General features: G+C 40.6%; 2 protein-coding genes across 2 annotated transcripts; both read right to left on the reverse strand.

The window, feature by feature from the left end:
- Positions 1–2,263: 2,263 nt before the first annotated feature.
- Positions 2,264–4,307, reverse strand: LOC143881386 (short-chain dehydrogenase reductase 3b-like). The gene is made up of 2 exons (XM_077384428.1): positions 3,955–4,307; positions 2,264–3,178 (listed from the first exon to the last, which is right to left on the reverse strand). The coding sequence occupies exons 1-2, from the start codon at positions 3,966–3,968 to the stop codon at positions 2,395–2,397; spliced, it is 798 nt and encodes a 265-aa protein (XP_077240543.1). The 5' UTR covers positions 3,969–4,307; the 3' UTR covers positions 2,264–2,394.
- Positions 4,308–13,824: 9,517 nt separating this feature from the next.
- On the reverse strand, positions 13,825–24,822 carry LOC143881388 (double-stranded RNA-binding protein 2-like). The gene is made up of 4 exons (XM_077384429.1): positions 24,647–24,822; positions 23,427–23,674; positions 18,632–18,851; positions 13,825–15,434 (listed from the first exon to the last, which is right to left on the reverse strand). The coding sequence occupies exons 2-4, from the start codon at positions 23,670–23,672 to the stop codon at positions 14,071–14,073; spliced, it is 1,830 nt and encodes a 609-aa protein (XP_077240544.1). The 5' UTR covers positions 23,673–23,674; positions 24,647–24,822; the 3' UTR covers positions 13,825–14,070.
- Positions 24,823–25,578: the final 756 nt, after the last annotated feature.

Consider the following 25,578-nt stretch of genomic DNA (forward strand, 5'->3'; position numbering starts at 1 on the left):
TATATCCCAAGTCCAGCCAAACTTTTGTAAATAGCATTTTTTTTAATCTTTTGAATAAGCAACCTTTAAAATCTTGTTTTCAAAAGATTTTCCTCTAGAGTTAGGAGTTTCTCCTAGATAGAGAGTTTCAGAGTTAGGAGTTTCTTTTGATAGGTTGTTTGTTTGTTTGCTTGTTGTGTGCTTGTTTTAGAGTTAGAGGTCTGTCCTAGAGTCGTAGGAGCGCCTCCGTCCGGTCAGTCGGCGATCCACATCGCCGAGTGATGACTATAATAGGATGCGTTAGTCAACCCTTTGTTTTCCTTAGGAAATACAGCCTAGTTATACATAGGATTTAGGAACCACCTGCATTAGCTTAGGGCTAACCTGCATTTAGTTAGGGCATATAGGGTGTCCTAAAATCCACAATTCACTGGAATTTAAATAATCGTACAAGAAACTTTAATAACTGGTCCGGTCTTTTAGATCGAGTCTAAGATAGAGGTCTAGGTGTCTTAGGCATCCTAGCTTAGAATAGGCGCGAAGAACTACGTTGCCTTGATTCTCGTGGAGGCGGGGATACGTAGGCTTCTTTGGATGAATACCAGACCATCCGAGGACTCGGGCTAATAGTTTAGAGTCTTAGGATTTGTTTAATTATTGTATGTTTTGATGTGTTTTCTTACTTTCTAATACTGATCCTATACCTTTAGCTGTAGCTTGCATGTGTTCGCATATCAAAACTTAGACACCTATTAGGCATGTCATTCATAATCTAGCTATGCTTAGGTGACACATCTTTCATTTTATTTTATGTGTGTTCATTATTTGTATTCTCAGGAAATGCATGCTTAGGTAGACGACTCCTGAAGATTGTTCCCATTTCACATGATTTTTACCCAAACTTCTTTGGAGTTAATAATAAATGGCATAAGAGACCAAGTGCTTGCACTCGGACGAATTGGGGGTGCTCTCAGACCTTCTCATTTCGTAACCAGGCACGAATCCATATATATTTCTGGTTATCCATTGCACAGAGGATTTGATTTTAGGGTTCCATGGCATATTTATGGATGGCGACTCTGAGTTTATTTCAGGTATGTCTCGGTTTCGAGCCTTGGCTCCGGATCAAAATATATCTCTTTCTTTTTATATCGTCACTCGTGCTATGCTATGAGGGTGGCATCCGTTTCGAGAGTTCCTTGGCAGATCTCTCATTCACATGTGGATGATCTAGTAGAGGGTGTTAGGGACTAGTTCCCTCACTCGCCTCTATCTCGGATCGGGGTCCACAAGCTCATATATCTTACAGTCACTCGTCCAGACATATTTTTTGCTGTTGGTGCAGTCAACCAACATATGAGCTCACCCCGTACTTCTCACTGGGCAGCAGTGATTCAGATTCTTCGCTACTTGAAAGGAGCGCCAGGGAAAGGCCTCCTATTCAAGAAGCATGGTCATACCATAGTAGAAGACTTCTGTGATGCGGACTGCGCAGGATCTCCAGCAGATAGAAGATCCACCACTGGATATTGCACCTTTGTTGGCGGCAATCTAGTGTCGTGGAAAAGTAAGAAGCAGGACATAGTCTTCAAGTCGAGTGCCGAATCAGAGTATCGTGCTATTCTCATACCAGTGGAGAGCTTATTTGGTTACGTTATCTTCTTTCAGAGATTGGTTTCTCTTTATCTGCTCCAGCTCAGCTTTATTGTGACAATAAAGCTGCTATTCATATAGCTACCAATCCGGTCTTTCATGAGAGAACCAAGCATATAGAGGTTGATTGCCACTTCGTTCGCCAGATGATATAAAGAGGCGAGATTCATGTTTCTTTCATGAGATCAGTTGATCAGTTAGCTGATGTATTCACAAAGCTCTTAAGCTATACAAAATTGAGTGACATATGTAACAAGCTTGGAATGTACAATATATACATTCCAGCTTGAGAGGGAGTGTTAGAAGGTATTAGAAGATGTATTACATAGTGTTATATAGCCTAAGGGTATAGTGGTCATTTGTATGTTCTCTTTCTATATATATCAAAGTAAGGGGAAGTGGGCTACACTTCTTCTTTTTCTCTTCTTCTCATTCTCTAACATTAGCATTCATTTGTTCAGATTTTTTTTGTGGTGAGGGCAATCCTGTGCAAAAAAAATTCAGGGTCGACCTATGGAAGAGAAGCCCATTTTCCCTCTCACAGAAAAAAGAGGGGACAATTAATAAGAATCTCCCTTTGACCAAAACAAAAAGCGTTTAGTGAGTAGTTTATGACATTAGCTACAGAAAATTTTCTAGAAGAAACAGGTTCAATGTATTTTATTCATGAGGGTTAAAAAATAAAAAGAAGCACATCTCTCTCTCTCTCTCACACACACACACACAGCCCCTCAAGTGCATACAAAGAACAATTTTTTTCTACTAGCATCCCTGATAGAACCTTGAACTATGATTAACAGCAGTAAATCCTCCATCCACATTGAGGTTTAGTCCACTGACAAAGGCTGATTCATCCGAAGCGAGAAACAGAGCGGCCTCAGCGAGATGGTTTGGCTTCAAAACTATACCTTTCAAGTTGGACGAAGCAGAACTATTAGCTTCCACTTCACTAGGACTCAAATTCGTAAAAGCACAAGCCAAGGGCGTGGCAACTCCACAAGGAGAAATGCAATTAACCCTAATCCCATGCTTCCCAAGCTCTCCCGCGGCCGATCTAACTAACCCCACAAGAGCATGCTTAGACGCGGTGTAGGCATGTGGGCCGGCGCCCCCAATAGACCCCGCCACACTTGCAGTGCAAATGATGGACCCATGAATTTTCCTCTCCACCATGGCCCGGGCCGCGTATTTTAGTGTGATGGCAGGCCCACGTACATTAACGGCCATGGTGTTATCAAATCCTCCCATGTCTAGATCCAAAATTCCATCCTGAGGGCCCACTATACCGGCATTACTGAACAAGATATCGAGGCGTTCGTACTTCTCTAAGGCATAGGCCATGGTTTCTTGGACTTGTTTTTCATCCCTTACGTCGCAATGTTGGTAAGAAGATTTGTGAGGGCCTATGGAGGCCACCACTTGATGACCCAATTCGTCTTGGATGTCGGCAATGACGACCAGGGCTCCGTTCTCGGCAAACAACCTCGCCGTAGCTTCGCCTATCCCACTGGCCGCCCCTGTGATTATGGCCACCTTGCCTTCCAACCTACAATCCATATATTGTTCCTAGATGTTAGACAACTCCATGGTATGTTGTAATATATTGTAGGACTCAATAAAAGGGGGGAAAAATATCCATAGGGGTTTCTCTGATACGAAAGGGGCGGAACCGAACAGTAGAATTTTAAATTCCAAAAAAATAGTGGATGTCATGTTAACCAAGCTATAGAAAAAATTCAAAAAAAAAACCCTTAAAAAGTTTCTAGGAAACTATTATTTTCTATAATTTTATTTTACCTAGATCAAAACATGTCTTTAGATAAAATATATGACTAAATAAAACAGATCCAAAGAAAGTGGAGGTTTCTCGGATTCAATGAAAGAGGGGGAACCAAACACTAGAAGTTAAAGTCCCAAAAAAAAATAGTGGATGTAAACCAAACTATAGAAAAAATTTAGAAGAAAAAAACTCAAAATGTTTCCATGAAACTATTGCTTTCAATAATTTTTTTCCCTGTATCCAAACATAGTCTTAGACATAATATCGGACTAAAAAAACAAATCAAAAGAACAATGGAGGTTTCTCAGATTCAACGAAAGGGGTGGAACCAAACAATAGAATTTAAAATTCCAAAAAATTGATGCATGTGAACTAAACCATAGAAAAAAATCAGAAAAAACCCATAAAATGTTTCTAGGAAGAGAAAAGTGTTCCTGAGCTGCGGAGGGAGTTTACCTGCGCAGCTGCGCAGGAACACTTTTCCCTAGATCCAAACATGGTCTTTAGACAGATATAAAGTTGCAGGAGGAAGAAGACTTTACCTTGGCTTAGACATTGTGATGATGATTCCTTTGAAGGCTGTGATGAAGAAAATAGAGGACTGCCCATTTTCTTACCTGGGCTCGCTTGCTTATATAAACTTAGAGCAGAAGATAGTCGTCTTTCGTAATTGTAATTAAGGGGTAATAAGTAGGGTGCTATTTTTAGACTGAAAATCTTCTGCAGAAATAACGCGTGGGTAAGCTTGGATTTGAAATACAAGGGTAGGTAGCGAGAGCAAAAATAACAACGAAAATATATATTTGGAAAGTGTTATCAGCACTACTGTATTTTGATGAGGGCACTCCTCACTTTATTAAAAGTACGGTATGACCCGCACCATAGGATGATCCAAACCGTCCATTAGATGGGCCACATCATAAATAGGATATACTCCAAAAATAATTTCCATAGGTTGATCTGACCCTCCGATCTGGATGTTATAGGGTTGATCCTAACCCTCTATAGATCGACGGGTTAGGATCAACCTATGGAAATAATTTTTGGGGCACAACCTATTTAGGCTGTGACCCATCTAATGGACGGTTTGGATCATCCTATGGTGTGGGCCATGCCGTACCTTTAATAAAGTGAGGAGTGCCCTCATCAAAATGCAGTAGTGTTGATAACATTTCCCTATATATTTCTTATTTTTTTTTATGGCCAGAGGATTATGGCCTAAAATAGGGACAGGTTTTCAAAGGAATTTAGGCTTGAATGTGGGTGGTTGATTGCAATAAGTGGGTAGATGGGTTGTCACTTGTCAGTTGCAGGACGGAATTGAAGGATGTAAACTTGTAAAGTGATGGTTGGTGGTTCCATTGGCTGCAAGGCTAAAGGTTCTATGGTCTGTCAAAACAAGACAACGACTAGGGGTAGTGGCAGCCAAGGGAAAGTGTAAAACATACCTTGTAAATAGATAGAGGCAAGCAACATATGGCTCCCTCTTCTCTAGACAAGCAACGGATTGCTTGTTCTTCTCCGGTGAGCGGCAACAATGATAAGCAAGCAGCAGATGGCTTGCGAAAGGTAACAGCAAGTAGCAGTTGACTTGTTTTCAATGATAACAGCGGGTGGGTATCACGTCGGGACGCAACAGAAGGCAACTAAAATTTTATTCACAATAAGATATCTAAACCTTTTATAGATTTTCTATGGCGAACGTAAAGAAGAATCCTAAATAAACTCTAACTTCACTATAATTAGGAAATAAAACAAATCCCTATTGATGGGGTGTAAAAACTCCAGCCACTCACAGGCTGCCACCTGTCCCAGAGCAGGTGAATTCCAGCCACTCACAGGCTGCCACCTGTCCCAGAGCAGGTGAACTCCAGCCACTCACAGTCTGCCACCTGTCCTGGAGTAGGTGAACTCCAGCCTCTTACAGGCCGTCATCTGTCCTGGACACCTGTCCATGACACCTCACCAGGTTTTCCCTATAAAAAGGGATTCAAAGCTCAAACCAATGGGTAATGCGAAAATCCCTTCTCTCCCTAAACTCTTAGACATCTCCCCTTCACTCCTGCTCATACTGACTTGAGTGTCGAAGGGCCTGTCCGGAGTAAAACCCGGTCTGGTCTTCTGACCTCGCTTGCCTTGTGCAGGACTCAGCCCTCATAGCAGGACTCTCTCTCTCGACCACCTCACTCCTCGTTCACCCCGGTCCTTCAGGACTCAGCTCCCCTAGTCATCCAGCTCAGCTCTTACATCACTGCTGTACCTGTTACCGATTTTAGGTCTAACACCTATGATATCTCCTTACTTGGACGTTCAACAGTGAAAGCCAAATTTTAGAATCCTAAAGTTTCTCTACTACTTCCTAATTTTGCTCAAAGAAAATCCTACCAAAAGTAAAACTCCTAAATTCTCTCAACTCAATCCACGTAAAAGTAAACCTCCCTGAATACATTCTCACCTTGGACTCTATTGAAGAGTAGTAATCAACGTGGACCATTGATCTATTATTTAGTTGTGCTTGCGAGACATAAAGGGAGTAATGGATCGTGATCTAGACATGTGTGGATCATATACGTATTGGGCCCGTTGACAGGCCTAGAGACTACTTTGAGCTTCCTTGAGCCTACCCTTATTATTGAATGGAGTTTATTGTCATTATCTTCAATGTCAGGACATGTGTGGATCATATACGAATTGGGCCCGTTAACAGGCCTAGAGACTACTTTGAGCTTCCTTCACCCTACCCTCATTATTGAATGGAGTTTATGGTCAGTATCTTCAATATCAGGGACAATTTAATAACTTTATATAACATGGCAAGTTATTCACCCCACGTAGGCCCCTGTCTGTTTTGGTTTTTAAGAACCGATTGCGAGTCCAAAACTGATTATTGGACTAAAAAGGGAAGTGATAAATTGGCTCCCTTTTCTTCAGTGGGCCAGCCCCCTCTAATGAATTTATGACCTTCTCACAAACAATGGGCTGGCCCAAGGAAGAAAAAGAAAGGGGCCAAATATATCATTTTCCGCTAGAAATTAAGTCTGAGGCCTTGTTCGTTTGAGATTATGATAACCTATGGTGAGCCCCCAAACCGATTATTGGAGTCAAAATTAATGTAATTTGACTCCAATAATCAGTTTGGGGGCCCAACTTCGGTTGTTATAATCTCAAACGAAAATGGCCTAATTAATAGTAGAATAATCAGTTACAGACTCACGATCAATTTTCAAAATCTGGTCCCTTTTTTTTGGATTTCAAGAATTGATTACTATATATAAACTGGAGGTTTGTTGATTATTCATTTATTTATTTATTTTTGGGGGGAGGGGGGAGAATTTCTTTTGGGGAAGTGATGTATCCACTCCTTTTTTTACTTGGGAGTCTTGGACAACCAACAGCAGTGTATCTATGACTGCAAAGGGTCCGATGTACTTCCCGTGGGAAGGATTCAATGGCCCTGATTGCCAAGGACACTGGAATTGGCTGTCCCATGTAAAGAATAGGGGTGAATCTACCATTTCCCCTTTCTATATGATTTTTTAAAAAAAAATGGAACAAACATAGGACGTTAGAGTTGGGCATTTTCCATGAAAACTTGTGATATAATGGGACTCAAATTTAAATGTAAATTTGAGTCTAATAATATAATCAGTTTTCTACTGTTAGGGATAAAATCGGTATATCCGGCACTGAACCTCAAACCCCTTCTCCGTTACTCAACTAGATCGACACAGTCCCCCAGCAACACTTGGTAACGAACCTTAATTGACCTCCTTGATACTTCTCCCTTAAGCGGTACCGAGTTACCAAGGAAATCAAACACAATCGCGGGGATCACGCCCCCAAACGGTAAATCCGGACGGCCGTTACACGTAAGGCGCGCGGTTTTTTAATTCAAAACATCCTGCCTAATCCACCACCCACGATCGTCGGAAATCGTGTCTCCACGTGTTTATTCGCCAACTATCAAAGCTCCACGTGGGCTAAATGTAGGGTCTGATTGATATCTCCACGATCTTATTCTTCAACCATCACGCTCCACGTAGGCAAAATCAATGGTACGATTGATATCTCCAAGATCGTGGATCTCTACCCCTATAAAAAGGGGACTACGCACTCAAGCAATGGAATCCAACTCTCCCTCTCTTCTTCTGTGGTTTGGTAACTTGACTTAGCCCTCTCCCATTCCCCATCCATTGTCTGTGATTGCCCGTCTCTGACTTGAGTATCGAAGTGGCCGTCCGGAGTCACAACTTCGGGCCCGCTGACGCTTTTTTTGTGAGTGCAGGATTACAGGTTCTACGAAGCTAGTTCGTGCAGTCAGATATTGGGCGTCATCAGATTGGCGCCATCCGTGGGACCTGACTATGCCAAAGTCGAAAACTACCTCCCAACTCAATGGTGGAATGGTTACGATAAGCCAAGCAAGCTAACGAGACCACGACCCACTCGAGAAGATGGAAGTCACCTCTGGCGACACTCCGGTGACAATGACCGCCTTCAATCAACTCACACAGCAACTCGAAAGTGTTGCGGTCGCCCTCCAGCAAGTACTCCAACACCTCTGGGACACTCTGGTGACAATGACTGCTTCCAATCAACTCACACAGTAACTTGGAAGTGTTGCAGTCGCCCTCCAGCAAGTACTCCAAAGGATCCTTCCCCAACCAGCGGCGCCACCTCCGCCCGTAAATACGCCGGGCGGAGGACTTCATCCCGTCGAGATTCCAGAAGAGCAAGGATCCTCAGAAGGGCGAAATCCTCACAGTCAAAGACCACATAAACATCAACAAGGGTCTGCTTCCATCACCAGCCCACCACCCGACCATCGTGATGTCCGGCATCGAAGGGGTGACAACTCGATGATGGAACCGTCGAACCTTGCCCACCGAAATGAGAATCAGATACCTCCGCAAGTAATAAGCCCAAAAAAAAATCCAAACAGAAGAAAACCCCGCCATCATCGCTGAACTCCAGCGTCAGATAAGAGAACTTCAACAACAAATGAAGACACCATGTGATCCGGACCTCCTGGCAGAATGGGATAGTGAGATTGCTTCCCCGTTCATCCCAAGAATTGCCAATGCCATTGTCACCACTAATTCGGACATGCCTCGGTTGGACCTCTATGATGGGTCATCAGACCCTCTTGAGTTTCTTCGAACCTACCGTCGTGCGATGGTAATCAGAAATGCTTCCGACGCGACGATGTGCAAAGCCTTTTCCACCTACCTGAAGAAAGACGCTAGCAGCTAATTGAGGCCCAACTCCATCGAGTCATTCCATGAACTGGGAAAGGAGTTTGTCACTTACTTCATCAACAGTCGGCCCCGAAAGAAACCGGCCGATGCTCTCCTGACCTTGTGACAAGGAAATGATGAAACATTGCGGAAGTTTATTGGTCGGTTCTGAGTGGAACTCCACCAATCAACGAGCCAAACTTCAATATGGTTCACGCTGCACTCCGCCATGCCATCCGAGATAGAGACATGAAAGTCCCCTTGAATGTGAATCCTCGTGATCTCCAAGAACTCATGGCCACCGCAGATAGATACATCAATAATGAGGAATCATTTGTCATGGAAAGGGAGTTGGAAACCACCCGGGGAACCGAAAAGCAAAAAAGACGACTCTAGGGCGCTACCGAGTCATAAGTAGGCAAAACACAATGACGATAGAATCGTCGCGCCCCAAATCCTCAGTTTGATAGGGTCAACTACACTCCATTGAACAACACCATCTCATATATCCTGTATGAAATCCGTGATAGGGAACCCATAAACTGGCCTAAAAATGAGAAATTCGGGGAAAGGAAAAAGCTCTAACAAATATTGTCGTTTTCACCAAGGTCATGGGCACACCACCGACAATTGCTATCATCTGAAGAATGAAATTGAAAGGTTCGCGGGACTAGGAATGATTGACTGTTACCTTCAAAATCCCCCAAGGAACCAGCAGCGACCCCGATCCGAAGTTCACCGACCGGATGAACGTCATCGCTCACCAAACCACCATGCAGAAAGCAGTCGGCAAAGAGCCTCGGATCAGGAAGAAGCACCAAAGATCATCAGAAATATTGACACCATTTATGGAGACCCGATGTCCGGAGGACCGACTGACGAAGTGCGCGCTCTTTATGCAGGGCAAGATAACTCCATAGAAAACCCCTCCAAGAAGTCAAAAATTGACCCAAGTATTAGTGTGCCTATCACCTTCACCGAAGCAGATTTTGGAACCATAGATCGACAACATGATGATGCTATAGTAGTTCGACTCACCATCGCCAATTGTAACATGGGGCGAATCTTGATAGACACTGGGAGCTCAGTCAATGTCCTCCATCTTCGGAATCTCCGGAGGAGAAGTCAAGGTACGAGGTAAAATCAAACTCCCCATAACATTTGGCGCTCATCCGAGCCAATGCACCATCATGAAGACTTTTGTAATAGTTCGCGTCCCTTCCACTTACAATGGAATCTTCGGAAGGCCAGCGTTGAACGAATTGGGGGCAGGGAATCCCCTCCGATGTTGCGGTCCACAAACTGAACGTGGATCCGAACTTCAAGCCCGTGAAACAAAAGAAACGCAACTTCGCCGCCGAAAGACAAAAGCACATCAAGGAAGAAGTAGATAAGCTCCTTGATGCCAAATTCATCAGAGAGATTCGCTACCTGGAGTGGCTCGCCAACATTGTGATGGTCAAGAAATCCAACGGTAAGTGGTGAATCTGCATTAATTTCACGGATCTCAACAAGGCATGCCCCAAGGATTGTTACCCATTACCGAGGATCGATCACCTCATTGACGCCACCGTTGGGCATGAGATGTTAAGCTTCATGGACGCCTTCTCCAGGTACAACCAAATTCAGATGTACGGTCCCGACATTCCAAAAACTTCCTTCGTCACCGACCAAGGGTTATTTTGTTACAAAGTTATGCCTTTCGGCTTCAAAAACGCTGGCGCTACGTACCAACGTCTCGTCAATAAGATTTTTGCCGAACAAATTGGAAGGAACATATACTCCGGCGAAACCGAATGAAATTGAATCCCGCTAAGTGTGCCTTTGGGGTTACTTCCGGAATATTCCTAGGCTTCATGGTTAGCCAGCGAGGAATTGAAGCCAATCCCGAAAAATAAAAGCACTTTTAGAAATGACAGCACCGAAGGAAGTCAGAGATGTACAAAGACTCACCGGCAGAATAGCGGCTCTCAGTAGGTTTATGTCTAAATCTGCTGAAAGGTGCCTGCCCTTCTTTTAAAATCTCTGAAGTGTGAAAGACTTTCTATGGACAGAGGAATGTCAGACGGCCTTTGACCAACTGAAGGCCTATCTCCAAACGCTTCCATGACTCGCCAAACCGGTACCGGGGGAAGACTTGTACCTGTATCTAGCAGTTGAGCCTGCCGCGGTAAATTCTGTACTCGTTTGACATGAAGGAAAGGCGGAACAACCTATCTACTACATTAGCAGAGTACTCCATGACGCAGAGACTCGATATCAGGATATTGAAAAATTCGTCTTCGCTGTCGTCGTATCTGCGAGAAAACTCCGTCCATATTTTCAAGCTCATCCTGTCACCGTACTCACCGACCAACCTCTTCGGAAGATACTGCAGAAGCCCAACACCTCAGGGCGTCTGATTAATTGGGCAGTGGAATTGGGTGAATTCGACATCCAAATAAAGCCCCGCCTAGCGATCAAGTCCCAGGTGCTGGCAGATTTCATTGTGGAACGTACGGTACCGATAGAGGAATCCGAAGGTCCAAGCCTCGCGATCGAAGGTGTATTTGTAGACGATCAGATCATTGATCTAGACCCTTCATCTAGTGGACCCCCAAAAATCAATTGCATTCAACAAAATGGGTGCAAAAAAATAATCCAACAGTGTACATCTTAAATATATGGAAATGGGTATGCTCCAAAATAATATAAGGGATTTTTGCAAAAGTCTTCTGCTTTGCTGTATTTGCAAAAGCAGTCTTAGAGTTTGATAATTTACAAACATAGTCATCACATTTGAGTGAATTTTGCAAATCTGGTCATGCCATCCATTTGTGACCAAAATACCTATGGTAGATTTTTTAACTAATAAAAGACCAATTACCTATGGTGGATTTTTTTAACTCATAAAAGACAAATTACCTAATAAAAAGACAAAAATACCCGTGATATTAGGCCAATTTATCCCAAACATCAAACAAACAAGCTAACCAGACCAATTTATCCCAATATCTTCTCCCCTAATGCTTTGGAGTTCTTTTGGATGTGCCTAAGACAGAAGTGGAAGGAAAGGAAAACCGATTTCCTTTTCTTTACTTTCCTTTTTTTTCCTGATTTGAGGGTAAGTCAAATGTGCTTTCATTTGAAAATTTTACAGCCGACAAGTAGTGTCACATAAATGGCAACCAAACAATGTTAAAAACAAGAAAAGAGGAATGATTTATTCGCACCACCTTTAGGATAAATCGCACCCTTGTTAACTTGAATTGACGTGAAAAAGTGTTATAGTCTGCCCACAATTCACTTTAAAAGGGTTGCGTATTAGCCTAGAGGGGGTGCAAAATTTTCATCTCCCAAAGAAAAACTTTTCCCTTTTACTTTGTTTTTCTTGCTTTACCAAACGTCCCCGAGAATTTTACAGGAACACCAAATCCTAGTTTTCAATACCATTAGCCTTTTTTAAAAAAATCATACCATCTCCTGCAATTTTTCATATACACATAGTATAGTTGCATGGTCGGGCACCAATAGGAATTCCAGTTCTATTTAGGCGTTGTTCGTTTGAGATTATGACAACCTATTGTGAACCCTCAAACCGACTATTGGAATCGAAATTACAATAATTTCGAGTCCAATAATCGGATTGGGGGGCTCGCAATAGGTTGTCATAATCTCGAACGAACAGGGTCTTATTGATTGGGACAGGGAAGGGATATAACTCAGCAGTATAGTATCACCTTGGCGTTGGCGTGGTGTAAGTCATTAGTATGAGGGGAAAGAAAAATAGAGTGGGTCCTAAGAAATTAATTGGTCAGTTGGATATTCGAGTGGCAAAAACTTGTTAATTTCAAACTTAATTTGAATTTTTGGAAGCAATATAGTCGCCGCCTCTTCTTCTCTGGCCACCCCTTTGTAGCGTACGAAGAGTAGTGGCCCGACGAGGAAAAGAGACCAAATATATCTGTGAAAAAACCAATTCCTCCAAAAGCGTAGGCCTTTGGAGGTGGTGTTATTTAATCCTATTAATACAGATTTATATTAGATTAATTGTTAATTGTAAGTCTAATAGACTCTGTTAAAATGTTAAAAAGAGGTTAAAATTTAGAAGACAAAAATGTAAAGAGCAAAATTAAATGATTTTGGTGGACTGTAGGTGATTTGGTTATTGCATAGATGAAAAGGATTGTGGTTGAAAATCTAGTGTTAAGGACAATTTTGGATAATTTTCCCTTGACATCAATAAAAAAAGGTATGCTAATAAGAAAAAGGTTCCGTCTTCACCCCCCTTGATGAAAAGAAAAGAACAGGAAAGGAAAAATTGAAGAAAGGAAAACGTTTGGTTGACAGGAAAAGATTGGAGCAACGGAAACAGGCTTCTTCTCATTTTCCTCTTATGTGAGAAGGAAAAGGAATGGAAGAAAGTTGATGAAAAACACTGCAATATGGCAACCGAACGCCGGATCAACTAAAGTTTGACCCAAAAAATACCCCTTTCCCAGCCTTTTCTGTGGCGAGTGCTTCAACCAAATGGCGCTCTGGTGATCTCACAATCACTCAGGAAGGCAAAGCAAACAAGGGGCCCACATTATATCACCAACTACACAGAGTTCTGCTATTGCCATCAAATTCCCAACACAGAATTCTGCTATTGCCATCAAATTATCTAAATATTTGTTGCAGTCCAAGCAAGGAAAGTTGCCCAAACAAGCTCTTAAGAAACCCACCACCATTTTAATTCCGGGTTAGTAGAAGAGAAACAAGTGTGTATGAATAGAGTACACACTGTATATAACACTGAAACAGTGTATAAACAATCTCTCCCTTCTAACTGATTGGCCGGGGATTGGATGAACAGTAGCAAAAAAGCACCCAGATCGAACAAAACGATCATAACTGTTAGAAAATGGGCATTTTTGCAGACCATTATCTCATGATCATCAAAATGCAGGCAGTTGATAAAATGGCAAAGAACATCCAATTGGTGCAATTTTTAGGCAATGACCCATTAATTTGGGTGCGTGGATCACCCATCATGTGCAATAACCAGACTGTAGACATGTTTTACACGCCATATTTTGGTGTATAGGTTACTCACAAGATCGATCCTGGGACCCTTTCTCAACATTGAGATTAGATTAAGAAACAATGAAAACAAGTGAAGAAGAATCCTAGGAGACGAAAATGAACCATCTAAATCGTCCATGAAAACATGTATGGGCAGTTGAATTCAGTTATTTCAAGAAATTCCAAAACTTTGTTTTTCATTTTATTCTATCAAAAGTGAGGTGCCGGGATGTTGGCTGTAATCAACCTGAATCCCACATCTCAATTGCACACATAATTTAAAACAATGCTATAAGTTCACAGGGAATTAAAAATGAAGTCTAGATATGGGATGATCAGATAGTTCCCAATAACATAAAACCAAAAATATGATGCTCATATTCGAAGCTTACCGAGTTCTGAATTCGCCGCTGAGACATCTTCCGGTTCTTGAGTTCCCGCCTTATGACCAGATAATAATTTCCCCTGCCTTAATTCCGGTGATTTCCCTTCTGGTGCCGCAGAACTGACTGGTATAACTGGCCTAACTTGAACTGCTGGAGCCATGAAATTAGCAAGAGGAACTCCGGTGTTCAAAGCATCTGCTCTTCGATTCGCAGAGCTTGCGGTAACGGCAGTTCTGATTGTCACTGGAGCTGCTAATGAAGGAGGTCTAAAAGAACTCATAGTTGGAGGATGATGTATGGGATTAACCCGAGAAGAGTATAAAAGAGAAGGATCATGTGACTGAAATTGAGAGTAACTCTGACTCGCATTTGAAGCCCTAGACCTGAATATGGCCTCCCTGTTAACATGTACTGGCCCTTGGTACAACCATCCATGTTGTTCCCTTTGGAGTTCCTCCTGTTGAATCTCCTGAATCCTTTTATCATCAATAGAATTGTGGACCATTGATAGGCACGAACCTGAAACAACTGGCTTCAAACCAGAGTTCCCCCCAATGCTGGATTCTCTATTAGTGGAGGTGTTTGTGAAACCAGAGCCACCATTCTTTGTCTTGTCCTCCTCTGACCCTTGAATTTGTGGTTCAGCATGACTGTCAGTAGGAATAGGAGGATTTTGGACTTTAAATGGAGGAAAACCCGAGGATTTTGGTTGGAGATTGGAATGTTGGCTACCAGTATCCCTGCCAGCATCTGATGTTCCATTACAAAGCCACTCTTTCTCTTCCCGGTGGGTCTTCTCCTCGTGTATCTCTTGTATGGTTACGCGGGACCTACTTCTGACCGGAACAGATACTGACTGGTCTGAGAAATACAACGACGAACCCGGGTCAGGCACCGTGAAGCCCGGCACTCCACTGATGGATTCTTGCTCCAGTACTGGAAAATATTGGTAGTGAGTTGGACTGAATATGGAGCTTGTAAATGGAAAAACTCTAGGATCACTTGGGGGTGGTGGGGCCGGAAGTGTCAACAAGTGACTCTGCTGATGGGATGCTTGCTCTTGCTGCCACATTTGGTACGTTGCAAATTCAGTTGGCAAATGAGAATATGTCCAACTCTGGTATGGCGAAGGATAGAAGGACATGCCACTAGCTGGGTTCATGTCTCTGTGGACAAAACCTGGTTTCCGCATTCCACGTTGCCGATCATTTTGAGCTGATCGCTTGTTTCCATCTGCAGCATTCAAAGTGGCAAGAGCACGGGCAACAGTGACCTGTTCCTGTTCCTCGCTGCTTTCGGCCCCTAATGATGGAGAGGAAGATGAGGACGAGGAAGAAGAGCCCAAACGTGGGACTGCAGAGGCAACATGAAAATCATTACGTTGGAACATACCATTGGTTTTCCAACAATATTTAAGAAATCAGATTAGAAGACCAAATAATAGCTAAGGATAATGAAAACAATTTTTTTTTTAATAAAAGGTAACTTTATAATGAAAATGATACTGTTTTCCAACGAAGAATCTGCTAAATCAAGGATCTTGGATCACAGGAAAGTTTTGTTGCGAGATACTTTTTGCCCCAGGTAATATCTTCCAGAAGAAGGAAATGGCTACAATGCTCAAGTATTTTTTTTAGAAAGACATAAATACTTTATTAAGGAAAAGAGCAAAACAGAAAAACAGCTACATGCCTGCACAGATTGCTCCTCTGCAATGCTCATGCTATTCATCGAGTGTAACCAATGGGCTTACCCATACAGATATGAATGATAAGAGAAAAAAGTGATGCCCAAACATTCTTGTGTTTATAATCATAGTTTCGCCCAAACATTCTTGTGTTTATAATCATAATTTCTAGTAGGTAGCTGATATTTACGCCACATCGTTTTGACAGTACAACACATCCTTTGACAGTACAACACATCCTTTTCAAAGTTTTTTCATTTGTTATGACATCTTGTTGGCAATTGTAAAAGACTGGGAGTATATATCAAAACCAAGTGGTGTAGATATCGGTTCCTTCATTTAATGTTTATTAAATATTCATTTGTATTCAGTTTTTCATCTTCACCCTTAGCTTTTAGGTTGTATTGTTGTTTACTTAAAGTTAATATTGTCATTGTACCTTTTAGGTTGTATGGTTGTTTACTTAAAGTTAATATTGTCATCGTACCTTGCGATAAAGTGTGTGTGTGTGTGTTGTATGGTTGTTTACTTAAAGTTAATATTGTCATTGTACCTTGCGATAAAGAGTGTGTGTGTGTGTGTTGTATGGTTGTTTACTTAAAGCTAATATTTTAGGTTGTATGGTTGTTTACTTAAAGTTAATATTGTCATTGTACCTTGCGATAAAGAGTGTGTGGGTGGGAAAAAAATTTATGAGCTCGAGGACTCATAGCTTATCTGCGCTCGAGTGCTGACAAATCATGTGGGCCCGCATTTATGGGGTGATCCAAAGCATCCATTTGGAAGGCCCTTCCATAGATAGGGTGTGTACCAAAAACCAGATCCATGGGATCATCCTAACCCATCCAATAGTGGACGGAAAAATGGACAGATACTGTTTGTCCATAAATCTGCCCATTTTTCCCTCCACAAATGGAAGGGTTAGGATGATCCAATGGAGCTAATTTTTTGTGGACACCCTATCTATGATAGGGCCTTCCAAATGAATGCTTGGGATCACCCCAACAATGTGGGCCCACCCTGTTTATGCACTCGAGCACAGATAAGCTTATCTGAGAGAGAGAGAGAGAGAGAGAGAGGGAGAAGAGTTCCTGCGTAGCTGTTCAGATAGTTTATCTGAGTAGCTGCTTCAAAAACTCATGTGGCCCCACATTTTTGGGGTGATCCAAAGCATTCATTTGGAAGGCCCTTCCATGGATAGGGTGTGTACCAAAAATGAGCCCTTTAGGATCATCCTAACCCTGCCATTTGTGGAGGGGGAAAATGGTCAGAAACAGTGTCTGTCCATTTTCCCCTCCACCTTTGATTGGGTTAGGATGAGCCTATAGGGCTGATTTTTTGTACACACCCTATCCATGGAAGGGCTTTTCAAATGAATGCTTTGGATCACCCAAAAAATGTGAGTCACATGAGTTTTTGAAGCAGCTGCTCAGATAAGCTATCTGAGCAGCTGCGCAGGAACACTATATATATAATAGTAAAAAACCTCGTGCGATGCACGGGCCGACAAAGAACTGTACGGACCACATCATAGGTTAAAAAGCATAAAGGAGGACGTAGGATTGAAAATATGTGGGTTGAATGCGTGCCTTTGTTAAAAAAAGTCAAAAAAAGTGATGTGTAATTCTATTAGAATTTTGGGAGATATTCAAATAATTCTCTCATTTTCTCTTCTGCTATATATATATATATATATATATATATATATATATATATAGAGAGAGAGAGAGAGAGAGAGAGAGAGAGGGTAAAGGGTTCCTGCGCTCGAGTGCAGGAAACAAGGGTGGGGCCACATTGTTGGGGTGATCCTAAGCATTCATTTGAAAGGCCCCTCATGGATGGAGTGTGTACCAAAAATCAAATTCATTGGATCATCATAGGGTGTCCATTTGTGGGGGTGAAATGGATAGATACTTGTCCACTAATCTGCCCATTTTTTCACCCCACAAATGGACACCCTAAGATGATCCAATTGAGCTGATTTTTGGTGGACACCCTATCCATGAATGGGTCCATCAAATGAATGCTTTGGATCCCCCCAACAGTGTGGACCCACCCCTGTTTCTGCACTTGAGCGCAGAAACCCTTTTTACTCATATATATATATATATATATAGGAAAAGTGGCCGTACTCGGTCGAGTAGATAAGCTTATCTAATCGGTCGAGCTAAAAACAGTGGGGGCCCACATTGTTTGGGTGATCCAAACCATTCATTTGAAAGGCCCTTACCTACATAGGCTGTCCACAAAAAATCAGATCCATAAGATCATCCTAACCCATCCAGTGTGGAGGGGAATATGGGGAAAAATGGACCCATGTTTCCCTCCACTGTTGGATGGGTTAGGATGATCCTATGGGGCTGATTTTTTTTGGACACCCTATCTAGGTAAGGACATTTCAAATGAATGGTTTAGATCACCTAAAAAATGTGGGCCTCCCACTGTTTTTAGCCGACCGAGTAGATAAGCTTATCTACTCGGCCGTGTACGCTCACTTTTCCCTATATATATATCAGAGAAAGTTACATAGAGTTGGATACAATTCCACATTACCCAAATACATTGGTATGGATACCAGTATCCCATCTGACATGTCATTACCGTGAGGAAACTACTAGGCTTTAACAAAACTCTCAAGTAGTTCTCACTTCTTAGTAAAAAAGAGTAGTTTTCAGCAACTTTTCTCAAAAATGATGTTTCAAAGGTGATTTTTTTCCTTTTTCAAAAACATGTTGGCAGTTTATGGATCATGAAGATATTATTGTCATTTTCATAAAATTGCGTATTTTGATGTCCTCTCATAAATAAAGGGCAAGAATAATGCAAAAAGTAGAACTTGAAAACAAATGACTGCCATACTTACATTGTTTCAGTGCGGACCAGGCAGCGATAGCAGCATTTTTCTGAGCCTGCTTCTTGGTCTTAGCCTGTTCACCCTTAAAGCTCATTCCTCCAAGCTCAACTGTGCATGTGAACACAGGCATGTGACCTGGTCCAGAGCGAACAGTGGTATAAACCGGCAAGTTTAGCCCAGCTCTGTGTGCCGTTTCTTGAAGCAAATTCTTGTATACTCCAGTCTCATCCTACATTAAGCAGCATCAAAAGTTATAAATAGGCTTCCATGCCAGATCAACAACCTTCAGAACAATCCCAGGCACCACTAGCAGTATTTTATGATTAGTGTTTTTTACTGATAAAAGATTAAATAACGCCATCTCCAACGGTTTAGGCCCTGTTTGTTTCAGATTATGACAACCGATTGTAAGTCGAAAACCTATTATTGGACTCAGCACTTACAATCGGTTGTCATAATCTGAAACAAACAGGACATTAAGCTTTTGGAGTAATTGGTCGTTTCACATTTACCGTTGTTATCATTACAATGATGAGCAATTACTGAGCAGAACAAAAGAGCTAGGGCAACTGACACACAAAACAGGAACAATCTCACGTTATCCCGCACAAAAATAGCCTTCCAAGTCTCTGCAAGAGTTGACACATATACAAGACAAGATAATAGATAATGCACACTACAAAGAAAAATCCATGAAAATAAACTGCAAAAGAACACCAATACTCAGTAAACCTGGAAATGATGGGTATCAGTCAGAGCTTGTCAGAATTGGTATCCTACTATCTTAACAAACCACATATACCCACAACTTGATTCTTGCAGGAGACATGAATTGTAAGCGCCCAGGTAATTTCATCCACTGAAAGTGTTGTGGGCTACTTCTGATGCCTTCTATAACTCAACTCAACGTGAAAAAAAAAAAAATGGATCGACGACAACGAAAACAGAACCCTTAAGAGAAATCAGTTTTACAACTGAGAGTTGAGAACTCTTACTACATTTCTCTTTTTGTTAGATATTATTATAATCATTTATTCATAAGTTAAAAAAAAAAAGATGAAAAGAGGTGTCGCATCAACAGAATACTTGTCAATGCTAAGTATAGCAGTTTCTACCAATGACGAAGAAGCAGATGATTCAGGAAAAGCACATGCATTTTTATTTAAAATGGAAACTGAAACACAATAAAAATATTATTCAGGATTTAAGCAGTATATCGGCCTTTGATGTAACCAGTCCACTTGGAATGTTAAATATGTTGTATGGTGCCAAAGTGTTCACTAAAATTGATTTGAAGAGTAGTTATCATCAAATTCAGATATGTAAAGGAGGTGAATGAAAACTACATACAAAATGAAAGATGGGCTTTATGAGTGAATAGTTATGTTATTTGCTTTGTTGGGAACACTACGTCAAGCCACATGAAATGTTTGAGAAAGGACAAGTCCAAGTCAACCTCATGTCTTGTCTACTGTCCTTTATATTACTGATGTCAAACCAAATTACATAAGAATCCCATGTATTGTACATAATCCAAAGGGCATAAAATGTAAACCTAATTGACTTATTTAAACATGCATGTGTATATAAGTCGAATGCAATGCATCCGGCTGCAAGATAGACACCCCAGATATATGTTATGTATAAATCTTATTTTCCAAACACTATTCTATCAAAACCTGAATTTGCAGACAACTATTTAACAAGATGCACTATTAGAAAGAATCCATATGAGATTGTGTATGGAAAGTAGCCAACACTTGATTCATATGCCTAATTTGAAGAATTCAAGCGAGGAAGCGGAAGAACGCATGAAAAAGTCCTTAAAAAGATTGAAGATGAATGCAACATGTTAGGCCAAAGCATGTGTTCATCATTATTGACAAGCATTTAAAGAAGACAAAATAGTTATGGTGAGGATTAAAAATCCTCCGAGCACATATCCTAAATTGGGACATCATTGCATAGGGCCATGCAAGGTATCAAGTGAATCGATAACAACACTTATAGGACACATCATAATGTTTCAGACATGATACATCATATCGTTAACAATGCGTATTTGGTATGAGTGTCAACATCATATCGTTTCAGACATGATACATAGGCCTATAAAAGTATCTGGCTATCATTAATTTTGGATAGAAGGCAACTTTTTTTATTTCACATTGGTCTCATTGGATCTCTTTCGTAAGTCTGAACAATGTTTTGGCGAAACCACTTTTTAAAAGCTTCTTCTTCTTCTTCTTCTTCTTTTTTGTTTGAAAATGACTTTTTAAAAGCTTCTTAAGTCAATCATCAACTAACTTGAGCCAACTCAGTTTTACCTTGCTCAAGTTCTTGTCCGAGTCTAAGTTTTCCCTACTTGTCAATCAAAAATCATTTACTCTCTTGAGTTAAAAAAAATTGACTGCATCAATCATTGAAATCACCTGACTGCAATCGGTTTTACCTTGGTAAAGTTCTCGCCAGAATTTTTAAGCATTGGGTGAACAATTGTTAAACAATCGTAGACAAGGAATGAAACAAGATTTGTGGACGTGGACACGGACACGAGTGTCGCATGTCGACACTAACACGGAGTGTCGGACACGCCAAACCCCCAAAATTTAGAAACGGGGGCACGGCTAAAATAGAAAGTATATATAATCATAATTTGTCGATACGGATTTGTGTGTCGAGTTTCGACACATATATGAGTTGCATGACATGGCAATCTAAAAATCTAGAAATGGTCACACGTACATACACATAAATCATTTGAAATTCCCGTTTCGGGGTTGCACGACGTCCAGTCCCTAGTGGATAGCCCAAGATCTTTTTTGTACAGATGAATCGGTCAGCAGCACGTTCAGTGATTAGCTACGCAATACCGTCAGTGCAGTAAGGGCCCGCGGACCGAACAGAATGACTAAACCGCTACTAAGGGCGCCGGCCGGAAGTAGGAAACAAACCTCTCCCTGTATGTGTCCACACACCCACATTAACTCTAACACTCCTAGCAATGCATTTAAAAGTGCCCAAAGGAGTGTCGATGTGTGTCATGTCGTACACGGCAAGACACTTGTGTCGACAATAAATTCAAAGTTTCGGCTAAATCATAGACAACAAGCTGGGAGCTCTACAAGATTAGTTCTTCAAGGTGCTCGACTTGACCAATTCTATGACAAAACACAGAGAAGTCAAGCTGGCAAACTCCATAGCATAGATAGGGGACTTGGATAACTTTCCAAACACAGTCAATGTGGGAGGAAGCCCACGATGAGATAAAATAAGATAGTTTACAACTTTACATGACAAAATAACCTAAGAAAGTGTTGAATTCGTATTTTCAAGTCTTGCGAATAATCAATGTTTTTCTTATTTCTTCAAAAAATTAATTTCTGAAAAAATCTGTAACATGTTTGGGAAAAAAAATTCTACCACATCTAGTTTAGCATATGGAAGGGTAGAGAAACCAAACATGTACATAGGGAATCTGTTATCTTAGTGTTCTCCATGGCAAACATCCCGCACTTTAGTTCCTTATTCTTTAGCCATTTCATATGGTTTTCTACTGCAATTATTTCCAGGGTTTTGGGATGTTAACGCCAATAACAACTATGCAAGGTATTGCTCGACTAAAGAGGAGAAATTCCCATTGTCTCCCACGTCCTCTCTACTTCCACCGAAACTAGTAAAGAGAAAATTGAGAAACAACTAGAGTAAATAGCAATTCAAACAGTGTAAGCAGCGTGGAATAACAAACTATATAATTGACTAAAAATAGATTCAGGAAATAAAGTTTCATGTAAAAACCAAGCTAACAACACCTATAACGGCTAAGGTCCTAGCACTTCTCTAAACTTTCGAATTACAAGGACAGTAACAAACAATGGGTATGTCACTCAAAGTCCAAAAATGACACTAAGAGTGGCAAGTAGAGAATCCAGTTGGACTTTATGGATATCCAAGTCTAAAATTGCTTAGTTACACATCAAGAATCATGGACAAACACCCTAGGAATCAAACTTTGGAAAAGAAAGGCCTAGCATATGGATAATCCTAATGGTGATAAACCTACACCCTCACTTTTATAAGGAAACAAAATCAGCAAGGATATCCACTAGTGCACAGAACTGCAGTCCATAGCAACTTAATCTTGGTAATAATTTAGGCTTACGAATTATACAATATTTTCATCAATAAACGGCTATCTTGCATTGGTATTTATGTTAGGAATATCCACTAGTGTCGAAGTCCACAGGCTAGTTCCGCAAACCAAAAAAAGGGATTTGTGTATTCAATAATATTTTTGTATCAATTTTACGGATTTAATATTTTCACATAATAATATGTTTATAGCATGTACTCGGAAATTTAATAGGTGAGGTCAACATAATACTTTCTTTCCATATAAATGGCTTACTATTGTGATGGATAAAATTTGAATTTACGGTAAATGTAAATTTTTACTAAAATTCTGAAAATATAGATAAAAATCTAAAGGTTTCACAGTAAATCCAAGGAGTGTCAAAATCAGAGACAAGTCCAACAAAAGTACTTCACCCATTCAGAAGAATCGATGTACCATAGATAAATTCCAATTTATGTATGCCCACAGTCACTTCAGTAGCGAACAAGTACACATGAATTGGATAAGTCCCCGATGACCTTTATAACATACGCCATGATATTTTTCCTTTTATCATTATTAAATTCAAGCATCTCACTTGTTAAAATGCAAGGAAACATCTCAATCAAATGAAAACAAAGAAAATAAAGGGAAAGAAAAAAAGTGGAAAGAATAGAGTATTATACATACCAAAACTTTTGCAGCTAAGGATCTAGAAGGGCCTCTCATGGAGAGCGTTTTAAGTGCTAACTCAGCTGCAGCATGCTCTGCCTGTCTCAAAGTAGTGCAAAAGGTTGGACTTTCGAAGATCTCACCATTGAAATTAACAGTTGCTTTGAACCGAGGGGCATGATCGGGTCCTTCTCGGATGCACGCATAAGATGGCAGATTGAAACAGCTTCTCTGAGCTAATTCTTGCAACTGGTTTTTATACATGCCTGGTATCATATCAAACATACAGATAAGTGAAACCAAAATACACAATATTAGGTTGGGCATCATGCCTCATATAAAAAAATAAAAAAATAAACGAGCATAATTTCATATTGTCTAAGACTTTCTATATTTCACTTTTTACTTTATTTGTATCGCAGGACCCTCGCCCTGTTCTTGTACAATTTTGAATTTGGAATCCAATAACCATTTTTTTTTTTTTTAAATCAAGGAACAAATGCCCCACTATTTTCATGTAAAAGAAACATAAAATTCACTATATCTTTAAAAAAGTGGATATCCCTATTCAGAATGATCCAATCAACCAAGACACCTTAAAAAAACACTACTAGACTGTTTTACAGCACAAATTTAATCATTCTGAAAAGATTGTCTAGTACTATATTCCTACAAACTAACAAGTGCATAGAAATTGAGTAACTAATAAATTATAAAATCCAGAAATCCAATTTATGAAAGATAAACATAAAACACGAAAAATTCAACCCGCAATGTATCCTACAGCTGCCTGAACTTGTGGAGTGGAGAGGATTGCTTCAAAAGTAAAGAAGGCAATTTACTGACATTAAAGATGTAATTCCCACCTTGGGCCTCGCTATATAGCTTCAAAGAACCCTAAGAATAGTTGCCATTACAATTAAACCGGAAACAAATTTGAGAATACTTAAAAAGGGATACCTACAAAAAATCTTACAAACTAAAAGTTGAATAAGACCTCATAAACTATCTGCCCAAATGATCCACCTCATTCACTGATTTTTTTAAACAAGAAAAAAAAAATAGATTCGAACAATCACCTACAACCCAGAAACTACCCAATACTCAATTAGATCAGAAAACCCTCTTCATTAAAACTTCAAAACCATAAAGGGTGGCCACAAAACACATCAGAATAGCCCAAATATTACTCCAGGGAGCTAAAAAAAAAAAAAAACCCCATTTGGTTAGAAAATCACCTCAGTTCCGAAAAATAATGGCTGCCAAGAAGATTTTGACAAACAGAAGAAACTTATCACTCTCATTTATATGAGATTTATATACGCGTTAATCTGTTTCTAACTTTCTACTGCTTCTTAACCCCCTCTCACAGATAATAAAATGAAAAATAAAGGCAGCCCCTTTGTATCGCCCCCACCCCTCAATTACATAATTTTTTGCCAACTTTCACCTACCGCACTCAATTAGTGTTTACTTGGAGACGAAAATGCCCTTTCACAGATGGACATACCTGGAAAATTAGGTAGGGTATTTTGGTCAAATTCAGTCTACTGTGGTAACTGGTAACTGAATTTATGGGTAGGATCCTATATAAGATGCACTTGTAGTCTTGTATTGTGTGGGAGATTCCATGAGATGCATGGTACTGGGCCCACCCATTGAATATGGATTCTTCCTTTGCTCTATTTTTTTTTTAATTTTATTTTACCTTATAATTGTCTGGGTTACCAGTGATCGAATGGTTAAGATTGTATTGATGAGACTGATCTTTTGGGCTATGACATTTGCATAGTGGGCCCACCAGATGGATGGTGCAGATCATTTTGAGGCCATGTGGTGGGTCCAATCCTTGCATCTCATTAGAGAACATATATTTCATCCAAAGGAAATGATATATTCTCCCTTAAACCATCCGCTTGTAGTGTAAAAGGTTTGTCATAAATACACCGGAGGGAGCTGCCTGGGGTTGGGCCTGCAGCTCAACGGTTGAGGCTTTGTGTCTCAACCTGGGTTCGGTCCCAGCTTACCTTATGAAAAAATAGTCTCTTTTCAGGATATTTTATCTCCATTCACGAGGTGGCTGCTCTGACATGCGACAGACCATCTGCGAAATGCCTTTTGCGATTGACGCTAGCAAATCCCATTACGGGATCCTGTGCTTCGTCGTGGC

The sequence above is a fragment of the Tasmannia lanceolata genome, unplaced genomic scaffold, assembly GCF_043159265.1.
Source record: "Tasmannia lanceolata isolate RefF3 unplaced genomic scaffold, GAP_Taslan_0.1 ptg000007l, whole genome shotgun sequence".
NCBI classification, from domain to species: Eukaryota; Viridiplantae; Streptophyta; class Magnoliopsida; order Canellales; family Winteraceae; genus Tasmannia; species Tasmannia lanceolata.